We start from the raw sequence: 24503 nt of genomic DNA, 5'->3' as shown, positions 1-24503 counted from the left end.
TAGCTCAGGTCTAATGACCAGGTTAGAGCATTAGCATTCAAGTACCTTGACTTACTCAACAATGAAATGATTTAGAAAATTTGTCATAGCCATTGGTGACATACCTGCTGTGTCTTATATTCATCCCACCATGCACTGAAAATGTTTGCCAGTTCCTTGTGTGTGTCAGTGTGACAACACTCACATTATGCCTTTCCTTGCCACATCAGACAATCCCAAACTCCAATACAGTACTCCTTTTTTTATTTTACATTTGTCTCAAACAAATGTCTCTTCCAGAAATATGTACATAATCTATTTGGGTCATATTCACATATTTTACATTGATAATTTCAGTAATACACAAAACAGGAAAAGAACATAACTATAAATTAGCGTTTCTGCTTTGGATCATTAGAAAAAAAGGTTTTCAAAAACTACATTTGCCATTTTAGAACCACATCACTCTGTTCATAGACACACAGTTCAACAGACAGACCTGAAAGATGATGCAAGACTTTCACACAAAAAGACTACTCCTTGGTCAGGTCAAAAATGAACAACTCTCTACTTCAATGTAGGCAGCCCACTTATGTGACAACACAACTCTTCTTTCTGAATCCATTGACATGTCCTTTACATCCATGTACATTGTTACAATTACTACTCAAGATGTAATTATCATTTCCCCATGAATATGTAAGTTATGTTAGTTTTGGCATTTTACCAGCAGGCATCAGTTTATGTATTGACAAGAGAACACAAGCATTAACAACAAAAACCTTTTTTCCAACAAGTACATTACAACTGTGGATGACAAGTGTATAAAAATGAATTAAAAAAAAGAGAGAATCTATGGATATGTTAATAATATGGTATAGAGACAGTATGGTTTAGAGGCGTACAGCACATTATGTAAACAAATGTGCTGAAATGTACAATATCAACAGCTAGGCTGCCTCTGTGAGCTCTGAAAAGGCTGTGTCCAGCACAGCTTTGAGAGCAGGGTCTAAAGCCCATTATAGTGAGCGAGACTAAGCAATGTTCATTCAAAAGAGCTGCTCTTTCCCCAAAAGGGCATACCCGTCTCTATGGGCACTCTTCTTCTCTTCTTCTTCTTCTTCTTCTTTGTGTCGACAGATTCAGTCCCTTTCTGGTCTGACCCTGACCAGTTGATATTTAGTGCACATTCCAGCAGCACTGTGCCTTATGTTGCCTGTTTGTCTGGGTGGCTCTTTAACTTGTGGAACTTAACACTGTCAAGCTTTTCAAACCTCTTGCCACAGTGTTCGCAGGTGAAGTTGTAGTGGGCCTCGGGGGTGTGTTTCTTCATGTGCCAGTTGAGAGATGCTCGCTGGCGACACTGGTACCCACAGATCTCACACCTGCAGAAGAGGTACAGGGGTGGAGGAGGGAGACGAGATGAAGGGGAAAAATGTAAGATGATTCTAATCTGCAGAAAGTGTTTTTAGGAGTGCAATGTAGTCATTTCTGTTTGAGAGACAAAATTGAATATATTGTACAAAACCAAAATATAAAAATGTGTAGAGAAAATGAAAGAAACTGTCTGGGAGTAAAAACTTGAGTGATCAAAGTGTTTCACTCACTGAAGGGGCGTCTCTCCTGTGTGCGTGCGCCGGTGAACCTCCAAGTGATTCTTCCTTTTGAATGATTTCCCACATGTTTCACAGATGAAGTCTCGGACTCCTACACAAAGTTTGATGAAAAATTCTAATCAAATCAAATTTTATTTGTCACATGCGCCGAATACAACAGGTGTAGACCTTACCGTGAAATACTTACAGGCCTTTAACCAACCATGCAGTTCAAGAAATTGAGTTAAGAAAATATTTACTAAATAAACAATAACGAGGCTATATAAAGGGGGTACCGGTACCGAGTCAATGTGCGGGGGTACGGCATCTGCGACAAACTTAGTTGAAAAATGAGGGGACAAAGTTAGTTGGGCTTGGGCACGGCCTGGAGGTGCAGAATTCAGATGCTTGTAATGTTGAGTCGCCAGGACAGCTCACAACCCATATAGCCTCTCTACTGATTGGGGCTCTCATCAATTAGATTTTATTTGGAAGTGATTCAGAAACCCCATTAGACATTAATGCTGAAAGCAGTCAATGTATTTAACAGCCATTGTATTTGGTAATTCTACATGGTCTTTCTACAGACCAGTGTAAAGTCGGGTGATTTAACAACCAGGTCAGCAATCATTTCACGGGCAGCACGGTTAGATGAGAAGCGATTGTGAAGCATCACCCAGTAAAGTTCCATATGGTCAAAACCATTAGCTTTAGAGATGGGTTGACATTCAAAAGCTGCATTATATAGTACATGTCATAGCAGGATAAATATGAATACATTACTACTAGCTCATGCACCACTGTACAGTATATCAGTATAGCCCAGATTTAGAGTTGTTTGTGCCCACCTGAGTGGATGATCATGTGGCGATGCAGGTGGTTAGACAGATAGAACTTCTTGCCACAGCCGGGGTGGGGGCACACCTTGGTCCTCCCCTTCCTGTGAACCAGATTCACATGGTTCTGCAGGGAACATACAAAGAACAAAAAGTACATATTATGAATCACAGCATAAAATGGTAGTTACAGCAACATGTGTGCATTTTTATTTTATTTATTCGTAACTTGATGGCACTACAAGGTCAAGGTGTTCCAAATCAAGGCAAAAGCTGAAGTGGAGAGTGCCTAAAAGGGCCTATTTACCTGAAAGCTGCTGATGGCTACATAGACTTGACTACAGCCTTCATACGGACAGTGGAACATCTTGAGCATTCCGTCTGCCTCGATGACAGGACCTCGTCTGCTCCTCCTACATCTGAAATAGAAAAGGGAGTGATGCCCGTGGTTCGTCTACAGAAGTGCTCTGAGGAAGTCAAGATGGGAATGAAAATGGCATGTCCATCTAAGTTTGTCTCAACAGATGTGATCCACATAATTCTCCATGCTGGCCACTCACCTGCTTAGGCCCCTCTGTAGCTCCCTTTCACAGGTTGGCTCCAAGCCATGAGACTCAACACTGGGCTGGAGCAGCTCCTTGTCACTCAGGCCTGAGAGAAAAATATCTCAAACCATTGGAATAGCAAGCTATTCATCATTGATTTTTGTCAATGTCAGTATCCATTAAATCAGCATATACAACAATTACAGCATATTCTAATGCATTGTCTGTCGGTGTAAGCAAAGGCTAGAATAGTCTGTGCCAGCAGTACCTGTGATGGAGTCTTCCTCTGTCGTCCTAAAGTCTGCCACTGACTGGCACATTTGGTTGTAAGCCACGCCCTCTATGACAGTGCAGGTGACCTCCTCCACGTCTCCACCCCCCATGTTGAGCTGGATGCCCTCGGATGCCAAAGCCTCGTAGCTGGGGCCAGTGATGATGATCAGCTACGAATGACAGGGAGAGGGACATAGGATAGGCTACGTGTTAATATTACTATATAGAGGCAGTGCTTTCAGGGACGACAACTACTTGATTGTGATAAAATTCCAAGACAAATGACTAATAAGTATTTATTTTTTTACCTGAGAACCATCCAGAGTTCCTCGCTGGTCTGGTATCTCACAGGTGGTCCCCACAGTCTGTAGTGTCTGAGAATCAAACAGCTCCCCTTGCCCAGGCACCTGCATAGAGGCTGGGACTGGATGGAGGTTGGTCTGAGTGTCTACACCAACTGTGTCACCCATTGTCTGTGTGGTGTCCTGCTCATTGGCTTTGTCCAGTCTGTCAGTTAAGGATGCAGTCACTACAACACACTCATAGCCATCTTGTGATGTACCCACTCCTTCATCTCTTCTCAGGTCCTCCGCCTCCTCCTCTGGGTTGATGTCCTCCCCTACAGCATTGTAACCTGTCTCCTCGTCGTCAGACTCCTGGGCTTGCTGTCTGCCTGACTCCATCACCACCTCCATCTCCCAGACAGACTGATTCTCAGAGAGATGCTCCATTAGTGGAGTGTCCCTGGATGGGGCCTCCATCCCAGGGAGCTGGCTGAGAGCTGTGGCCTGCTCCACCTGATCCATAGTCGCCGGGGCTCCGACCACTTCCAAATCCCCTCCTGCATCTAGGAAAGAGAAGGGTACAGAATACAGATGCATTTAAATACAGGTTACCTTGTTTATGTCAAATCAGTGGTTCCCATACAATTACATGTCACCCAGAGCAATTAAAAGCCAAATTAGTATCTGAATGTACTGTATCTCTTACCAGTGAGCTGTCTGTGGGCATCTGTCTCTCTCCTCCTCCTCCTGGTCATGATTCCTCTGGTATCCTCTGTCCTTGTGTCACTATCAACCTCCTCCTCCGTCTCCATCTCAGGCTCACTGGCCCCTCTTGGTGGCGAGGAGAGGTGCTGCACAAATGAATGGTCAGCATCACACTGCCAGATAGCAGAGGTGGAGAATCCAGGTTGGGGTTCCAGAGCTCTGAGCTGCGGTTCATGTGGGCAGGTCTGGGAGTGATCCTGGTACCAGGTCACCATGCTACAAAGGCTAGACACTCTCTCCTTTTTCCCTGTAAGAAAATAAATATCAACGGTGACAGAAATGTATCAATCAATCCCTCATGTAGGGATACTTTTCTTCATGGGTAAGCGGATACAATACGTTGTTCTTTCTTACCTCTTATCACTTTTGTACATACTTCTGGGGTTGTCTTCCTAGCGGCCAGGAACATAAATATGACGTTATTGCATGAGGATACTGTGTTAACGTTAAGCACTATTGAGTTGATAGCCCGAGCTAGTTAACCCAATTGATTGAAGGAGGTGACCTGGGGGAAAGGACTCACATTTAACAGAGGACGAGAGAGGGGATAAGCTAGCTAAACAATATTAGTTACTATCTAGTTTGATATTCTGATTTTATGTATTATTCGTAAACATACCCTCCGTATTGTTGCTGGTATCTCTCCCCGTACGTGGAGTTGAGCAGGATTAGGTACTCGGCAAGTCCAGCGTCACTCAAACTCGTTCGCCGGCGAAGCTCACTCCAAACCTTGTGAGATTCTCCAAGATAAACTCGCCTAACATCATACTTCTTGCGGGACTCGAGGCGTCTTTGTGCTCGGTCAGAATCCGTGAGCCTGGGACGGCCTCTACAACGTCTCAAAATTGATTTTATTTGATCCCCGGCTTCTTCAGCGTCCAGGGGACCCTCTTCTCCGCCATGGCCATCCGCCATCTTGACAACAGCTGTCTGTTGTTGTCATTCCTAGCGGAAGTTGTCTTACAGGAAGTGACACCACTTGGCGGGAAACGAAAATGTTCTTTGCAGATCACACATTGAACAGAACGTTTTTATCAACGATAAACCAAGTTCATACATGTAGATAGATAGCCAAAGAAAGATATGGCCGACGCATGTCTTTAGGACATTTATCCAACCCAGTGGAAAAACGAAGGATTTCAAAATCATCGCACCATCAAAATGCAGTACCTTGGTGGTCGGAGACTGTAGCGTCAACCGTTCGTTGCTGATACTTGCGCCGGGACGGCTGCCTCTGAATTGGGGCTCAAAGTCTAATTTTTCACTCGGGTTCAAATTCAGAGCCTTCCAGGATCATTACAATAATCCATGTCCAACCTGAGCCCCGACAATTTGAAGGTAATTAGCTATTTATATACTACTAGGCCTTAATAATAACTACCTAACTAGCGTCCAGCATCTGTGTTATTTGGCACTACCTTGATAAACATAACATAACACACAGCACCATTGAAATCATTGGTCAGCTCACTGAACTAACAATGTCTTATGACATCAAGCATTTTTATTTTGTGCCATGTTCAATTGGAAGATGTAGCAAGTTAATTTGTATGTCCTTTATGTTTGTGAGGTAGGCCCAATGATGGATACTTATCTCTTCTCACTATTCTGCCTCCTAAGCAGATAAGAGCGCTTGCTCTAAGCATCCCCAATCAGTCACAGAGATGTGCATCACTTATCAGCACAAAACATGTCTGATGGGCCCACTGCCAAGTCCATTTTCAGGAAAATGTTTTCCTGAAAAGTCCTAAGCAAACAGTTCTGATTATTGGCATGAATTTATTGCAGAAAATCACGTTTTCATACCCCAGGTCCTTGGTGCATGAATCAGCCTCTGGATCTGCTGCCCCTTCGTCGCTGATCATCGTGGACGGACTGGAGGGCTACCTGCGCGGGCCTGGAGTGAGTGGTGGCCTTCAGCAGGCGGAGCAGTCCTCTGCTGCACACGTCTCTGCTCTGCTGTATAACACGGCTGCATTTCTCACACAGACCTTGGAAGAGAGAGCCGTAGTCTGGCCCCCTGTCGGGTCATAGCCTCGTTCCAGTCCGAGTGGGAAGGGCATGCTGGTGGGGACTCCTCAGACCCTGTCCTCTCAGTGTTAGACCACTACTTTCAGGTTAGGTGTAACTTGGACCGGGACTGGAACTCTGCCCCTGCTGTAGCAGGACCACAGGACACGTGGCATGTTTACCTCTCTGGTGTTGGGATCACAGAAGACCCTATTGCTAAGGATGAGGAGGACTCAAGTCTGGCTCAAGAATGGCGACTGGTCATTTGCCCCAATCGCTCAATGGAGTTTACAATGGTTTGAAATCTATTAAATGACTTACTAGTGGACGAGGAAGAAATAAAAGACATGCAAAAAATGTATATACTTATATCAAACAATTGCGTTCCCAAAGACAGATGCAAGGGGAACAGTTTTTTTCCAATGAACAAAATGGTTTTCACTAGTGTTTACAAAAGGTTTTCAGCAAGGTTTTTGTGTGAATTAAACCACTCCTCCGACTGAATCGTACTGTTCCTGACTGCTCTGGCGCAATATAATTTGAGTCTGTTCTCCTCCCTTGCCCTGTTGTCTTCTCTCGTACACAATGTGACTTGACATTCAACCATTCAACTCTCATTTACATTACTTTTCTGTTTAACCGTTGTGCCTGTGGCGCTTTCTAAGATTATTTGTAGAGGGAAGATTAGGCTGATGCTATAGCCGGGACAGCAGAGAACATCACGAAAAGGATGCACGCGCTTCAATGGGGCAGAAGGCTGTGTGTTGTTGTCATTCTGGATGGCCAGATAGCTAACAACAATGACAAGAAACTGCCATGTAGGGAATCTTAAGTGGCTCGTTTCAGCTAGTTTTATCTTGTTCTTGATACCATGTCTTGTTTTGACTGATGTCACGTCTACGCTAATATGGCAAACATTTGCTAGCTAGCTAACCACCAACTGTAACTGTATTTGAGACAACAAGTGCTCATTGTACAACCTTTTTATTTATGTTTTCAATAAACATTGGAGACGAAATATAGTGTACATGTTGTCAACAATCTAAGCCAACCCCGTCGATTTTGCCACATAGTTGTGCACCCGTTGGTTTTATTGCTAAACAACCAACCCATCTATAGATATTAGCTGTCGGGGGCAATTAGAATGTCTCCCCACGTTTTTCTCAACTAAAGGACAACAAGAACATCATGGTACACAGTTTACAAGCGTTTCGATACACCCATATTTAGCAGATGCTTATTGTGGGTGTATGTGACCAATAACATTTGATTTGCTTTAATGCCATACATTTTAAAATCATATCAGTACAACAAAAAAACATTGTGAAGATATCTAATATGGAAGCGCATCAGAATTGATTAACATTTGTTATATTTCAGGCATTATATTGACATTTTTGTTGACCATAAAGAGATACTGAGTTACAGAAATGATAGATTGTTAGAAGTTCCGTATAGGTAATCATCACAGTATTATCATAACATGTAATGAAAAAGTCAGGAAACATTCACCAATTTGTTTAGAAATGAACACTGAAAATAACTGAAAAGCAAAGGGTTTAAAGATAGACAAATTAGGAACTAGTTAATATTCTAAATGTTAGTAAACAAAAAATAAACAACATGTTTGATTGGAGCCTTTATTCTAAACAGATGTTCACGTTGGTTGTTTTTAAAAGATTTTCCTTTATTTATTATTTATTTACTAGGCTATGTTCTATACCTGTGTTCTGTGAGGGGATTGTGCTCCTTATCTTCTCTGGACAGATCAGAACCTCAGCTCATTATGCTAAGATCTAGGTCACTCATATAAGGAAATTGTTGTGAACTTCACTTGTTATGACGTCAAATACCCTTTTCCCCAATGCCTAGGCTATTCAACTACTGTCCACATTCTAAGGAACGGGACGATATCCCTATCTTGGCAAAGAAACAAAACATGAAACAGATTTATCTTCTTTAGGAAAACAGCCTTAATGTTGGAAGCAAATCATTTTGTTGTCATCCAGAGTCACGTTTATTTATTTCCAAACGTTTATTTATTTTCCAAGCTATAGCGCACAATATTTTACATACAGCAGGTTTATAAAGGACGAAAGAGTTTCATCTGCTTTGTGTTTTCATTTTGCCATGGAAAGAATATTGCGATACTCTACCACCCTCAAACTAAACTCTGGACCTCGAAGCCAGTTCAACTGCATGTTTTCATTGTTCCCCTCTAGTCAGGGACTGATTTAGACCTGTGATTCCAGGTGTGTGCAATTAATTATCAGGTAGAACAGAAAACCAGCAGGCTCCAGACCTTGTAGGGTTGAGTATGCTTGCCCTACCACATTGAATTGCCATATTCACATGTGCCTATGTAAACAACTGTATTTTTACCAATGGAACAACTTACAATGTGACAACGTTTTTTCAATCTGCTCATACATTTAGCCAAATCTCAATTTTTGTTTGTTGGGTGGGAGAAATTACCTACATTTTCAACAAACTGGTGTTTATTTAAACCCCCAAAAATGTCATTTTAATTATTTACAGTTTCAACAATTATGGCCTCTCAAAATGTATGATAATATGTAAGATTCAATGAGGCGACAATTAGACAAATATACAAACATTCATACACTAGAACCATCATGACTTTTACAACCTTTGTTGATCTATGCATTGCAAGCAAGAGGTGTACAATAGCATCATACTGAAATGTGACACATTGCCTAAACACATTCCTGCACATCCTACAGTACCTCTTCATTCTCGCAGGAAATTCATGTTAAGACCATGGTTACATCTTAGTGATACTCTTGTACAATACACAATAGACAAACACAATATTTACAATTTAAGTGTCAACTTTATCTAGTTATTCCAATAAAAATATAGAAAATAACCTTATAAATTGACCTACAAGAGCCAATGATCTTAGAATATACACATTACATGTGTTTTATAATATCAGCTTTAGAGTGTTTCAGTTGTTCATGTATTTCTCAAACAGCTGCCTTCCGATTGAAGGGATATTGTGAGAATGAGCTTGTGACATCCAAAGAATTATGATATCCTTATCAGGGATACTTTTGACTTTTCCTCACCAAAGCCTTTGAGCTTAAATGTTGGTTTGTCTGTTATCACATAGTTATGAGAGTAGCCTACATCCTGGCTTTTTACATTCCACTGACAAGAAGATGGAGTCAATGTAGAAGCCTTGGACAAACATCCCAACTGTTTTTCAGCTTCATTGGACCTTTTAAGCCTCAGTTCATAGCCTGTTACATAGCTTAGCCTTAATTCAGAATGCAAAGTGGATGGGCGTACCTATGGGTCTTCTGTGTGCAGGGATCTCGTTCTTATACTCATTGGTATAGATAACTCCCTTCCCAATGTCATCGATCTTACTCGAGCTCATCGGACTGTAATCCATGGAGACGCCTGAGTCGGCCACTGCCATGTAGGTGTACCCGGGGCCCTTGGGCGGCCAGGTGTGGTTTGGGTACTCAAAACTGGACTGGGACGAGAGGCGGCCCGATCCTGAGCTCTGTTGGAGGGAGCCCAAATCTGATCGAGATTCAGAGGATGTCCTTCCAGAGGCAAAGAGAACCTGCAGGGGCAAGGTTTCCTCCAATATGTCGTCCAGAGGCTCCTCCCCACTGTGGTTCTGAGCATTGAGGGTGACGTAGGCATCATGGGACTCCAGTAGAGAAGACTGGGTCCAGGGTGCAGGGTGCTGATGAATAGCCCGGAGCTGGTCCATCGGCCAGTGCTCCTGGGGGGTTTCTCTCCACCCCTCCATCAATGCAGAATCCACCCTCTTTAGCTTCTTGTCTTCATCCTCCTCCTCACCAAGTGCCTCTGAGGCCTTGGGCGGCAAAGCAGAGCTGGGTAAGGCGGGACCAAGGCTAACCTCTGAGAGCACCTCAAGTGGCGCAGGGAATTCCTCAGAGTAGAAGTAGGCTGGCCTCAACCATAAGCCTCCAGTGCTGTGGCCCAACCACTCCTATTGACAAACCAAATGAGAGAGGTTCAGGAGTCTGCACTAATATTGAGTCAAGATGAACAGACTACGATACACACAAAGGATATAAATAAACACTGCACAAGGTACTTCATACCGAGTTTCAGATTCCAAGGATGCGAAGACTAATACTGGATTTATTTGTCTCACCTGAAAGTCACCGCCATAAACCTTAAAGAGGCCTTGGAACTTGCTTTCAGGGGTGGGAATGGTTGGCCAGATCTTCTTCAACAGGAACCTGAGGACAATATTGTACAGCCTTATTCCATAAATACATCACTGAGGATGTCTCTACAAAGGTGATCACTAAAGAGTGTAGTTACAGTGGTAGACTAAGAACATTGGAAAGTTGTTGTTTATGGTAACTGACCTGCGATGAGACATGAGCACAATGAGAGACAGCAGGGTGAGGACGAGAGAGATGATGAGACTCAGGGACACGATGAGAGGGTCCAAGTCTGCAAATAAGATGGCACAGCAACAAGGTTACACCAGGGATGAAATCCAAGGGAGGGATCCCTCACAAATAGATCAAAGATGTTTAGCTCACGAGACAAGCACATTATTTTGGTGACCGTGTGAATGTTGCTGCAGGAGAAAGAAGCTTACCACCAGGCATTGTTTCCATCAGTACCGGGTCAGTCCAGGCGCTCCAGAAGCCGCTGTAGCTGATGCCGTCCAGTTTGACACGAATGCGCACCTTGTACTTAGTGCCTGACTGCAGACCTCGCAAGATGAGCTCAGAGCTGGCTTGGACCACCTCCACCTGAAGACGAGATGATAATGCATTGTCATTGACACATCTCTGCCGAAGGCCAAGGAAGGAACGGCACCATTATTCACAAGGACACAAGAAACAAACGTTTCTCTTGTCTGGTAACAAACTTCTACCTCTGATATGAGTGTGTGTTGTTCATACCTTTCCAATGTGGCTCCCTGCCAAGGCGTAGCTGACCTCGTACATCATGCTGTCACCCATGTACTTGAGGGAGGGAGGCAGCCAGCTGGCCTTCAGCTGCCCCTGCATCCCTGTACTCGTCAATGTCAGATTGGCAGGCGGGTCTAACAGGACTGACACACAGACATGAGAAGAAAATGTCATTCCTAAATCCTGAGAAAAAACTAATGGAATAGTTCCCAAAAGTTACCCACAACCAAAACTCTATAACTCACAGACAAGTTCAATGAAGAGACTGCGGTTGTGGATCAGCAGGTCGTCCCGAAACACCCGGATGTCAAGGGGCACAAATAATTGAGTCTGGGACAACCTGCAAAAATACAGCCTCTTGCCGCCTGCTGCTGGTAGGGCAGTTACGGCACACTCACTGCTGTTCTCATTCCTGCAGAGGAGGAGAGACATTTGGATTGCTTACACTTTGTATAAAGTTTCTAGGCTAAATGGAAAATTGAGGTGATCGATCTTCAAAACACATTCATAGCCGGTAGCAACCCTCTACCAAGACAAGGTGAGAAGATATGGTACACATAGCAGCAATTATTAACTGAGCGCTTTGCCTGATCATGACTTACTGGTATGTGTATATGAATGAGTATTGTTCAGCAGAGCCAGCCCTTTCCTCATCCTCCTCCCAGAAGCAGGTGAGGTCCGACATCCCTTCAGCAAAGCACTTTGGATTCTCTGGCTCAGCGTGGCGCAGCAGAGCCACTGTGTGGACAAGGGAGGGAAGTCTTAGTCCACAAGGAAAATGTGTGTTGGGGCATTATTGGTTTTGACAATTTAGTAAACACAGGTGAAGACTTAAAGTAAGTCTCCAAACAGCTCCAGAGGAATGACTATTGCTGATTAGTGATTATTATAACTATTTTTAACAGCTATTAAATTCACCAAATTGTGCGAGGAAACACAAACTTTTGACAACTGATAACCTGTCTCTATCTTAACCCAAATCTAAAACAAACATATTATGTTGAAATACAAAATATAACATGATTGAAAATAAGCGTTGTAATTGTAAACACTTGTGATACAGAAGGTGACGAAAACAAGTAGGCTATTTGGGAAAATGTGTCCTACCTTTAGTTTCCAAAGCTTGTGCACCATGCACGATGGATGTTTTCTGAGCGCAAAACAATACACAAAATACCAACAGCTTATTCAGGTTATCATTTGTCATCTTTTTGTCTCCTCTGAGAACAAAGCGGCCAACGCGTTCTGTTGTACTGCATAACTGGTAGGCAACCAGCTCCAAACGTCTGTTTTCTCCTTCTCGCTTCGTGAGTCTGTCTCTGAGATACCATGGATAGTGCAACACCGTTGTGCGTGCATCACAGGAGATAAGGTGTGAGCGAGTGTCCAAGCCAAGCTGTTTACTTTTTACACAAACCCAACTGTAGAGGTGGAGCATAAAAAGTATTTTCACTCATGTCTGTGGGCGGGACTAGAGGAAGGTTACAACATGCTTCCAACAGGACAATATGTCCCACCAAACCACAGGGACCATTGGAGAAAGCGGAGGGCCACAACACAACTCTAAGTGACAACTGCATTTAGTTGTAGTGGGCTATTTTTTTCACCATGTATAATTGAGGTTCCTTATTGTGAGGAATAAAGGAGGCACGTGGCAGACATACACAGGTAATAGGGAAGGCCTAATAACTGAAAACCCACATGGAGCCAGTGAACTCACAACTCAGCGTAAACGGTCTCTTATCTCTGACCTACACCCATGTTTTTGAGCTCGACCTGCGTTATCTGTATTGCAAGGGGTAGCGTCCCGTGATAAGCATGGGGGCGTTTAGGCTCATCCCAACCCTACATCATTTGAATGTAATTTAGCTTGGCATCACTTGACTTTAGTGGGCTCAGGCTGAGGATTTCTCATTTGGCACTAAGGAAGATCACTGATAGGCACCAGTATGATGTAAGACTACACCATGATGTAAAAATATACAAAGGTTACAAAACATTGCAAGAAGATTAACTGCAAAGGACACAAAGGCTGTGGATAACTGGTAGGTGACAGGAAAGGGCACCAGGAAACCTCTTATTGTTGAGGAGGACCACAGCAGTGTGGTTTTCTGTGTCGTTAGATAAAAAAAACCCACCACAAACCCCCCTTTATCCAAATGGGGAGGGAGGTAGGACGTAAGGCCATAAATTATAGATGGTATCACCATAAAGACTAACCTAACCACATAGAACATGGGTCTCAAGCCTTTTTCCTCTTGAATGCATAGATGTTGTGCTTTCACAAGTTCTAATCATCTAAACGATTTAGCATCAGGATTGCACAATAAAACGACAACTCAATTTACATTTTGTAATGAAGTCTTTATTTTCATAAACACATTCAATGTATATGCCTTTTCTAATAACATTTTCCATCAAACAGAGAGTCTTAAATAGGAACAAAACAAATATACATTAAGACACAACAGTATAGTTCCCCCTTAATAATAGTATAACAAACCTCCTATATAACCTATGGAATGCCAGACTACACAAAAACTAACCAATAAACACAGAAAAAAATTAAAAGGATAAAATGATTCACTTACAACTTCAGATGAACATAATTATCAAAAAATATGTTATGGGACCTTTTAATCAACTGACATTGAAGTATTTAGATAAACTGGGTATCAGTGCATCAGCATGTGACTTAGAGAAGTCCTCCTCAGGACTTTCAGTAAAACCTCACCACTTTCAATCCAGTTACCTTCAGCAGCAGAAAGAAAAACACTATTTAAATACACTGACAAACACCACCCAGGAGAAAGCTTTACAACTTGGGCATAATGCAGATGTAATGTGGGTATAGTGTTTTTACACAGCTATAAAAGGTTAACGGTTAAGTCTCCAGTAAAATGTTTCACACCACAACGAGACCACTTGGTCGTGGTAGGAGATGAACAGGGGAGATCACTTGATACAAATCAGCCAGCTAATATCAAACAGCGAGTCAGCATCAGCTGTGCATCCAGGTGGATAGGTGTCTTTGTGATAAGTAATGGGAGAGAGTAGGTGCTCATGAATACTTTTGGCGGGCTTTGACCCACCCCTCAGCTTTAGCAGTGCTTTGGCGTGAAAACATAAGGCTGCTATCATGCAGAGACAGTGCCTGTCCCTAACTGATGGCCAGTGAACAGTGTGGGGCTAGTGATAGGGAAATGGCAGTGTCTGTGAGTAACAGAGGGCCGGAGAACGGGGAGATGCATGTCTCTTCAGTCCAGTTGGAGAGAGATGCATATTTTTTTCTACTGAAGCCATCCAAGCAGTACAATGGAATGTACTGTACATGCTTTAGGTGCACCATTTGTCTTTCTGTTTAAGCATATGATTTAGCATGGGTGTCATGCTTGGCCAATCACCACGCTTTAATTGGGCTACTTCATAGACAGTAACTTAGATGTAAGAACAGTACAGTAACATCATGCAAGTAATGCAGGCAGTTTACACTGGCACATCCAGATTACAGGACACTGTTCGAAGCCTTCTGCAATCGGGTTGGAAAGTGTAAGAACAATGAGTAGGAAGGGGTGGCACAGAGGGGTGAACGGGGACATGCCAGAGCAGGCCACGTGACGCGTGTCAGTGTCACTAGTGTTATACGACTTCCTCCCAGACAAACATCCTGGAGCACAACATTGCTCTAACATTGTTTGGAACAGAATCTCATACTTTTTCACCTTCTCTTTCCCATAAGCCGTAGTGGTTAAAGTCTCAAGAATAGTAGTGCACAATTATTCTGAGGACATGGCAAAATGGCATCTTCAGTGTCACAGAGTAAAGCATGGAGGTCAGGTAAATAAGGAAGCAAAAGGCCAAAGCAGCAGAATAACTCCGTTTTGTGATTGTCTGGATGATGTCATCTTCATTAATAACAGTTCCATCTAGATTTTGATCAAGGATATGACAGCAAAACATAGATTTTGGTTGTATTTTTTTTAAATCCGGTTTTGGGGTGCTGTTTTCTGTCCGGTTTTGGATTATGAGAAGTTTAGTCCAATGAATACATTCAAAGCAGAGCACCTAGCCAGGTGGCATCCAAAACAAAAGCACCTTCTGCTCTGTTTGAGTCTTAAACTATTATATTTTCATTAATTCAACTCTGAACACCATAATGACTACTGGAAACTATTTCATTATGACAAATCTTCTTCACATTGGCACTTCTTTAAGCTGATTTGAACTAGCTTTGCTTTAAAAATAAAGCCATTAAAAAGGTTTCTCACAATAAATACAGTACTTACATTTTTTTGTGTGCCAGAAGAGCAGAGGGGATGCCATGTGGTAGGGGGGTGAAGGCCACAGTACACAAGAGAGATGGGGCCTTTTCAGGGAATACAGAAACTAGAGCAGGGGATATGTGGGATAACACTGGATGGACCGAGGGGAAGGGACCAATGGTTATCTCAGCTAGCTGCTTTATGGCTTTCATTGTAGTGGCTGTGTTAGGGGGTGTGAGATTGGGCTGTAGTTTGAGAGGTGTACTCTCTATACTTCAGGCACAGTGAAGGGGTTTGGTGTGAGGCGAGATTTAGCAGCCACAGCCCCCATGGTTCTCTGGAGGCGAGTCCTGTAGACTGGTGCTCCTGTGATTGGACAACAGGTTGGCATCTCCGCCCATGCTCTCGTTCATCTTCTCACAGATGACGTCTACCAGCCGCTCAAACACCTGCTTCACGTTGATGTTATCCTTGGCGCTGGCCTCGAAGAACTGGAACCCTGTCAGACAGAGACGGGGAAATTTAGTAGAGTAATTACTTACTGTGGAGAGATTAAGAAAAGCAGATGAGATATTTAGGCTTAAGTGTTCGGTGTCCCCTGCTATATCTGTGTGTAAGTGTGTTCTCATGAGGTCAGTATGCTGTGGTAGTGTGACCTCTTGCTGTATAGCCTTTGCAAAGACTGCATGCTGTTGTGGATGGTACTCACCAAGATCTTTGGCCAGTCTCTGGCTATCCTCTGTGGGGACTAGCCTGTCATCCTCCAGTTCACACTTGTTTCCCACCAGGATCACCTGTGCGTTGTCCCAAGAGTATGTCTTAATCTGAGTTGCCCTGTATGACCGAGGTGAGAGTAGACGAATGCAGTCTGAGAAGGCAGCAGGGTCAATATGGAAATGATGGAACCTTTCACCTTTCACTCACCAGTCCTGAACTGCGTTGAAGGAGTCCTGGTTGGTGATGTCATACATGAGCAGGAAGCCCATGGCTCCTCTGTAGTAGGCTGTGGTGATGGTACGGTAGCGTTCCTGTCCTGCTGTGTCCTGTGGGGAATATGATGGATGGTCATTCTTTACAGGTTGGGTTTGGGAACATGTTTGGGAACATGTTAAATTGTGTGGTATTTTGTGAGACCAGAAGGGGGCGATATTGACTAAGACCTACAGACTTGAGATGCAAGAGGTGAATATGTGTGTGTGTGTACACTTGTAAATATTCAGGAGGTTTAGAAAAGACTACAATTATTATTATTTTAACATACAAAATGGATATTTGACATAAATAAACATACTTCTGTGATAGTGCTTTGTCCTTTAAATTGTCCTATCAGCCTAAACCTTTCCACCCAAAGCCACTGTCAACTTCAGACTATTACAAATTAAAGTGTCAGATACATGATTAAACAGAGTAACATCTACATTTGCCATGTCCATCAACATAACTTCTTGTCAAACAACAAACCCTGGCCCACTATGAAAAACCCAGTAAGAACAAAAAGAACATGGAGAGCGTCAGACGTCGATAACAGCTCTCTGGTGCCGCAGAGCTGTAGAGACCTGTTTATCAGAAACATCTTTCAATTAAGTAGAGGATGAGTGTGATGTCAGAGCTGTAGAGACCTGTTTATCAGAAACATCTTTCAATTAAGTAGAGGATGAGTGTGATGTCAGAGCTGTAGAGACCTGTTTATCAGAAACATCTTTCAATTAAGTAGAGGATGAGTGTGATGTCAGAGCTGTAGAGACCTGTTTATCAGAAACATCTTTCAATTAAGTAGAGGATGAGTGTGATGTCAGAGCTGTAGAGACCTGTTTATCAGAAACATCTTTCAATTAAGTAGAGGATGAGTGTGATGTCAGAGCTGTAGAGACCTGTTTATCAGAAACATCTTTCAATTAAGTAGAGGATGAGTGTGATGTCAGAGCTGTAGAGACCTGTTTATCAGAAACATCTTTCAATTAAGTAGAGGATGAGTGTGATGTCAGAGCTGTAGAGACCTGTTTATCAGAAACATCTTTCAATTAAGTAGAGGATGAGTGTGATGTCAGAGCTGTAGAGACCTGTTTATCAGAAACATCTTTCAATTAAGTAGAGGATGAGTGTGATGTCAGAGCTGTAGAGACCTGTTTATCAGAAACATCTTTCAATTAAGTAGAGGATGAGTGTGATGTCAGAGCTGTAGAGACCTGTTTATCAGAAACATCTTTCAATTAAGTAGAGGATGAGTGTGATGTCAGAGCTGTAGAGACCTGTTTATCAGAAACATCTTTCAATTAAGTAGAGGATGAGTGTGATGTCAGAGCTGTAGAGACCTGTTTATCAGAAACATCTTTCAATTAAGTAGAGGATGAGTGTGATGTCAGAGTTTGCTTCCCTAGAAAAGGTTAACATGAAAAAAAATAGTCAAGCAGGTGAGGGGATTAAATTGGCATGGCAACTATCCTTGGCCGTCGCTTGGTAACCTGGCCTCGGTCCCTCATTTGCATTGGAGGACTTTACATCACTGAATAGTGTGTGGGTGGGGGGGGGGGGGGGGGGGGGGTTATGAATGTTTCATTAGGGCTAATAGTGTGCAGGGTAGTCAGCCTGAACAAACTGCCACCGATTTAGAGATTGCAAGAAATAGAGCTGTTCTTAACTAAGAACAGGTGCCGGGCTAGAGAGACAAGTGAGTGTGTGAGACGGTTATCCGCAGCAGTGTACTTCTGTTAAATGACCTTACCCAGAAGCAGTGGCAGTTCTAGACCATTTCAACTGGGGGGGCCAAGCTGGGGCCAGTTGTACTGTTAGAGGGGCCAGTTACATTAGACGTTTATTGTTGTCATATCGTTTTCTTCACTGCATTGCAGGCATTAGCAGGCAAAAGACCATGTTCATAATCATCCTCGTTGCCACTGTCTAATAACGGATGTAAAAAAAGAACGATAGCAAAAATGAGTTATGTAAAAATGATTTCATACTCCACATTTAGGGGGGCCACAAGGGGGTCCAAAATTGTTGTCACAGGGGCAATGGCCCCCCATCAGAACCGCTAGTGCCCAGAAGGAGAGTATGCATCATCTCAGGGTCATTTTTGTGTAATTTATGAATGAAAGATACCAGATGCATATCTTAGCTGATATGTGCAGACATGATCAAATATTTGGCAGGGTAATGGATCTTACAGTAGCACTAACCAAATACACTGTCCCCATGGCTCACGCTGTCTCCACTATACACCAAGTAAAGAAAATACTGTCAAAAAGCATATGCATGATGACAATGAGTGTAAAATGGTTGGGGGTCAGAGCCATTGATGTCACTAGGACCCTTCTCAGCATGCATCACCTGGTCCTGCCGCCCACACAAAGCAGGGACACACACTAAGCCCTGGGCTTTGTGGTTCCGACACCAGGTGTGTCATTGTGCAGTTAACATATTGCCATGTGGTGTATCCTAGAATAAACAGTATGGTTCAGGTTGAGAAATATAGAAGGCTTCAAATTAAACTCATTTGTAAAACCACAAAAATATTTTCAAGCCTTTCTCATGCCACACACGAGGAGGAAAGCTTGCAGCAGTGTGGACAGGGCACCACCTGTACACTCTTCATAGAGTGGCGAGGCTCAGAGGGTTTGAGTGAAAACAGGACACTGCGGATTAAACGCCCCTGGCCATTCCACATAGGGTTGTTCATTAACTGTGCACTTGCTCTCGAAGCCAGGTCTCATTTATTGGACATGGTTGCTACTTCCACACCTCCAGTGTATGAGGCAAACTGAGGAGGGTTTTATTCTTCTCCGATTTGAAACTCACTGGATGCTCATCGGATGGCATTCAGTGATCCCAGCCACCACTGACGACATTAAACCAGATCACGTGTCCTCGGTGGAAACAGGGTCGGTGCGTCAGTCAGCTTGGTTTTGGTGTGGACACGGTTGCTGCTGATTCATCTTGATTGAATACAATACCATATAGGATGTTTGTCTTGTTTAAACAGCATTCACTGTAAGTGAAAATAGTTTCAAGGCAAACACTTTCAGGCGTCAGGGGACTAGGCTACATATAAATAAATTGTACAAATCTGGTAGCCCTGTAATTCAAGTATTTCCACAGAACCAGCTTTTTTTCCAATCAGTTCTTTTGACCAATCAGTTCAGTTCTGAAAAAGATCTGATGTGGTTGGTCAAAAGACCAATAAGTGGAAAATGGATGAGAATTGGTCTGTCTGTCCAAACACAGCCTTAGTCTCTAGAGCATGTGGTGCAAGCAGCAGCAACACATTGCAGTAGCTTGAGATGAGAAACCAAGTTTTCAGCAAAACATACGAGAAACAGAGGGTAAAATCATTGGTGGAAAAAGTACTAAATGGTCATACTTGAGTAAAAGCAAAGGTACCTTAATAGAAAATGACTCCAGTGAAAGTCACCCAGTAAAATACTACTTAAGTTAAAGCGTCTGGTTTTAAATGTACTTAATTAAAATGACTAAATTGTCATACTTGAGTAAAGGTAAAAAATGACATGCTATACATCTAATTCCTTATATTAAGCAAACCCGATGGCATGATTTACAGAAAACCAGGGGCACACTCCAACACTCAGACATCTTTTAAAAATGCAGTATTTGTATTTAGTGAGTTCGCCAGAGGCATTATATTGATAGGTGTGTGAATTGGACCATATTGATGTCCTGACTGAGCATTTCAAATGTAATGGATACTTTTGGGTGTCAAGGAAAGTGTATGGGAGTAAAAAGAACATATTGTCTTTGGAATAAAATGGAGTAAAATTTGTCAAATATTCATTGTAAAGTACCCCAAACAATGACTTAAGTAGTACTTCAAAGTGCTTTTATACCACTGTTTAAAATGCAAGGGCCTTGCAGATGAAAGTTGGTGATTGACCCACTATAGAATTATCAGCCTTCTGTCACAAAAACTAAATTCAATAGCGAAGGATTTGGCCTATGGATTTATATTCTGGTTTAATACAGAAGACAACTTTCCTCTTTTGATGGGATGTGTATGAGAGTCCACTATGATGGGAAAAAAATGTGGCACAAAGGTGGCAATCATGTTGTAGAGACCATAGCTGGCATGTGGGACAAAATGCATAAGGCTAACTCACCCATATCTGTAGCTTTATCCTTTTCTCATTGCGGAAGACGGTCTTGACCTTGAAGTCTATGCCCACGGTGGAGACAAAGGCTGAGGTGAAGGAGTCATCAGCATAGCGGAACAGGAAGCTGGTCTTCCCCACACTGCTGTTGCCAATGATCAGCAGCTTGAACATGTAGTCAAAGTTCTGGTCAGCCGCATCCTTCTGGGCAGGCTGCTGCTGAAGGCGAGAGTCATTCACTGACGCCATCTAGAGGGGAAGGCAGAGGTGAGAGGTGATACTACAGCTCAGGGTGAATTAAACACCAAATCATCAGGTTAGGGGCTCGTAAGTAAGCATTTCACTGTAAGGTCTACACCTGTTGTAGTCGGTGCATGTGACTAATAACATTTGATATGAGTCTTTGAATTTCATACCAATACAACTCAACAGTTGGTAGGTAAAATCAACAGGCCAGGCTCAGTCCCCTAAATTGTTATGATCCAGTAATGAAAGGTTGCGGGGAGTTTTCAAAACCTGCTCGTCATAGCTATTATGACTCAGTCACTTGCAGACTGCAGCATCTGCCACTGGGTATCAAATTGCACACCATAAAGACCTTTTAGTGCCTGTCACTCGTTCCTAAAAGTGGGTGTAATGACTGCAAGGAATGGGTGTGAAAGGAGAGTCCATGGCCTTCCCCCTCATCCTCAGCTGAACAATCAGGGCTGCACACCACAGCTTCCCTCTGATGAGGACTGTCTCCTTGGAAACCGGTCCAGAACATAGCCACCAGGCCCATTAGTGGGCCAGGCCAGCTAGCTCAGCCATCTTAAGAAGTAGTGATATTTAACAACAAAGGGGAATGTAGAGGATGGTCCACAGACACTGTTGTGGGGCAAAGAAAATCTCTTGTTGAAGCTGTATCTCTACGATTCCATGTTTGTGCCCACCGAGATTATAGGGGTGCGAGAGTGAGTCACTGCCCCTTACTTTTAACATGGGGGATGAGCGTTGCGGTAAATGTGTTAAATAAGGCAAATGCATGATGTAAAGGCCAAAAGGATTTTGTAAAGATTCTGTGCAAAAGGCAGGTCTGTACTATAATCCCCTATCACATGGCACCAATCAAACTTTCATCTGACCATTGCTTTGTGGGTCTAAAGTCATTGGATCATAGGTCCCACACTGTGTGTACAAAGAATATGTGGGAAACCCATTGAATCAAATGTTTTCCTCTCAGAATGTAAGCCTGTTAAATCCTGGTCACGTCATGCACATTTACACTGTGGCTCAAGAAGTCTTAAGGCAAAATAATATTTGGGGAAACTGTTTTTCTACCCTAAATCTGTGGCAACTGTTGTGCTGCTGAGGCAATGAGTAGCCTACAATACCCAATATCACTCAATTCAATATCCAATTGTACAATAATCATATTATATAATCCATCCCAACGCTACAGTCATACTGTCCAAATTATTATAAGATATTAGAGACCAAAGTTACTGAATGATGAAGTGTTGAGAAACACATGGCCAAAACTGTTTGTGGACAAGTAGCATTAGATGACTTTGACCAGGGGGTGATGAATTTAATACTGGCATGCCACCATCTGCCACAATAATCGGGTACATCTCTGACGGGACAGATTTTACATCACTGTCATCACAGAACAGGCCTCCACTTAGTAGAGTTGAAATGGGAGTCGTTTTTTTATGCACTGGAGAAGCATTAGTTCTGTAAAACAAATAAGAGGCCATTATGGTGAATAGGCCTATTGTGGTCTCTCAGCTGGCACTGTTTGCTGAGTAAGGTCCCTGGCTGTTATAGGAAATTAACTCTTGATTGGTTGGCAGCTGTCTGTTCCCTATAAAAGAATGGTCGTAAACACAGGTGGTGAAGGAAGTAGGCTAGTAAAATGTAGTGGTTTCAGTATACCTGGACAAGCTCATATTAATAGCACAATAAGTAGGCCTATACTAGTCAACTCACTCCCTACCCATCATATTGAAAGTTGTCAAGTGTCCATTCTCCATAAGCCCTTGATCATGACTCTCAGTTTCATTACATTACACATAAGTTATTGGACAAAGGAATCTTCTGTATGGGGGGAGTTCTGTTAAGAGCCCCGATGCTCAATCTGAACATTAACAAATGTCTGTTTTGGAAGCATAAGGACCTTATCTTTCATATCAGTGAGAAATCATTTAAAAAGGTTGAATTGATACACCTTGATAGGGTTAGTGTCAGTGGAGGAAGACTCATAATAATGGCTAGAAAGGAGTGAATGGCATCAAACACATGGAACCTATGTGTTTGATGCATGTTAACCATTCCACTCCAGCCATTAGCACGAGCCTGTCCTCCCCAATTAAGGTGCCACCAACCTCCTGTGGTTAGTGTTCCCACAAGGCCATATCTCCATGTTACAGAGCTTGTTTATTGAAGATAAGAGGCGACCACCTGTGCTAATTAGCTATGGAGCGTGCTCTGAACACATGTATGTAAGCGTAACTCGGGAGGTGTAGTTTTGTCAGATGGAGGCACCCATAGCTGTATAGATCTGTGACCAAACATGTTTTTATTTGAAGGATTCTTTCTCACTAATGCAAAGGCCACAGCAAGCGATGATTTTGACGTTTCAAAACGTTGAAACACAGCGTCGGGATTTTAGTTCACATGAGAGTCGTGGATGAAGCTAATGGCTGAAAACTGTAGGGATAAGGCAAATGCCGCCTAGAGTTTGACAGCTATATCTCTATATGATATAGAACTGCCAAAGTAGACCTTATACAGAGAATGGGGGTGAAGAAAATCCATAGCTGACCATTTGTCCTTTCGGTACTTCAAATCGCACCAGGTGCTCGAAAACCTGTTGTCACATTATAGAAACATGTAAAACTAAGTCCAGTGTACATTAAATTGAGTTAAGTAAACGAGAATACAATGCCCAGCAAACTATTTTCGTTTGGACATGAAAGAAGCTGGACAAAGGCGCAGAAAATATTGACCAAACTTTTTCCAACCACTTACCTAATCTATGGAAACGGAATTTCTTTGACTTTAACCTTCAATGTTATTTCCTTTCAAGTGAAGAGTGAAAGTTCCCTCGGGTCTTCAACAACCGGAATTCTCTTTCCGCCCACCGCTTTCTGCCTCACCGTTTTCCTCTGAGCGTTTGCGGAATAGAACAGGCAGCTCCCGGATCTCGTTTGTGTACAGGAGCACCCTTCGAGAGCGCAGCAGTCAGTGTAGTGATCACCTCACACGCCAGTATTCACACAGCTATAATCTCTCACACACTTCCAGATAGCAAATTTCCTGTACTTTATGATCCCTCACTCAGCTCTAGCCTGTTTCGAAATAAGAGCTTTCACAAATCAAGGCAGCATATACAGTATGTTTGTGTTTGACTGATGTTAATGTGTATTAAATTGTTGAATAAAATAGAGAATATTCTGAGCTGGGTCAGTCTTCTGATCTGAACTTCAGAGATGCTCTGCAGTCTGCCAACCTCATAATTTATTAAGTATAACTCAACATTTGATAATGCAGAGTTGCAGATCATTAGAAATACACTAATGAGATCACTGGTCTCAGATTCTAAAATGTTGTGTAAGTTAATATTTCTGTGCAGATATGGTAGGCCAACTTTGGAAAAGCATCCACCAGTTAATAAATCAGAAGTATTTCCATGAGTGAATAAGTGCACATCCTTGACACTTCCTGGTGTTTTAGACCAGGGTTTCCCAAACTCGGTCCTGGGGCCCCCTTTAGGTGCACATTTTGTTTTTTGCCCAAGCACTACACAGCTGATTCAAATAATCAAAGCCACCAACCTCCTGTGGTTAGTGATAGGGAAAAAACTAAACATGCACCCAGTTTTGGAAATACTGTTTTAGACACTTGCTCATAGTCACTACTTAGGAATTCCAG

General features: G+C 42.7%; 3 protein-coding genes and 1 long non-coding RNA gene across 6 annotated transcripts; 1 reads left to right on the top strand and 3 right to left on the bottom strand.

Annotated features, from left to right (window-relative positions):
* Positions 1–226: 226 nt before the first annotated feature.
* On the bottom strand, positions 227–5881 carry LOC106601191 (zinc finger protein 653). Of its 3 annotated transcripts, none has more exons than XM_014193173.3 (10): positions 4897–5881; positions 4632–4669; positions 4219–4524; positions 3537–4075; positions 3224–3398; positions 2971–3061; positions 2718–2829; positions 2423–2537; positions 1587–1686; positions 227–1364 (listed from the first exon to the last, which is right to left on the bottom strand). In XM_014193173.3, exons 1-10 carry the CDS (start codon positions 5190–5192, stop codon positions 1187–1189), a joined length of 1950 nt encoding a protein of 649 aa, XP_014048648.1. In that variant the 5' UTR covers positions 5193–5881; the 3' UTR covers positions 227–1186. The 3 variants fall into 3 exon arrangements, with proteins under 3 accessions (XP_014048648.1, XP_014048647.1, XP_014048650.2); XM_014193172.3 differs by having other exon boundaries at positions 2971–3076; positions 4897–5274; XM_014193175.3 differs by having other exon boundaries at positions 2971–3076; positions 4632–4782; positions 4897–5160.
* Positions 5417–7305, top strand: LOC123743429 (uncharacterized). Its single transcript, XR_006770200.2, has 2 exons — positions 5417–5615; positions 6089–7305. It is a non-coding gene; the product is annotated as an uncharacterized LOC123743429 (long non-coding RNA).
* Positions 7256–12601, bottom strand: epor (erythropoietin receptor). Its single transcript, NM_001140235.1, is given in 8 exon segments — positions 7256–10281; positions 10450–10537; positions 10670–10757; positions 10909–11065; positions 11219–11370; positions 11473–11639; positions 11830–11965; positions 12335–12601. Coding segments are annotated over 8 exon segments (1593 nt in total). The 5' UTR covers positions 12435–12601; the 3' UTR covers positions 7256–9576.
* Positions 12602–15518: 2917 nt separating this feature from the next.
* On the bottom strand, positions 15519–23841 carry LOC106601190 (ras-related protein Rab-3D). The gene is made up of 5 exons (XM_045720360.2): positions 23601–23841; positions 20598–20837; positions 16414–16532; positions 16199–16323; positions 15519–15988 (listed from the first exon to the last, which is right to left on the bottom strand). The coding sequence occupies exons 2-5, from the start codon at positions 20835–20837 to the stop codon at positions 15801–15803; spliced, it is 672 nt and encodes a 223-aa protein (XP_045576316.1). The 5' UTR covers positions 23601–23841; the 3' UTR covers positions 15519–15800.
* Positions 23842–24503: the final 662 nt, after the last annotated feature.

This window comes from Salmo salar, chromosome 06 (assembly GCF_965601325.2).
Source record: "Salmo salar chromosome 06, fSalSal1, whole genome shotgun sequence".
NCBI classification, from domain to species: domain Eukaryota; kingdom Metazoa; phylum Chordata; class Actinopteri; order Salmoniformes; family Salmonidae; genus Salmo; species Salmo salar.
Note: the sequence above shows the minus strand (reverse complement) of the source record. Positions and strands in the feature narration are given on the sequence as shown.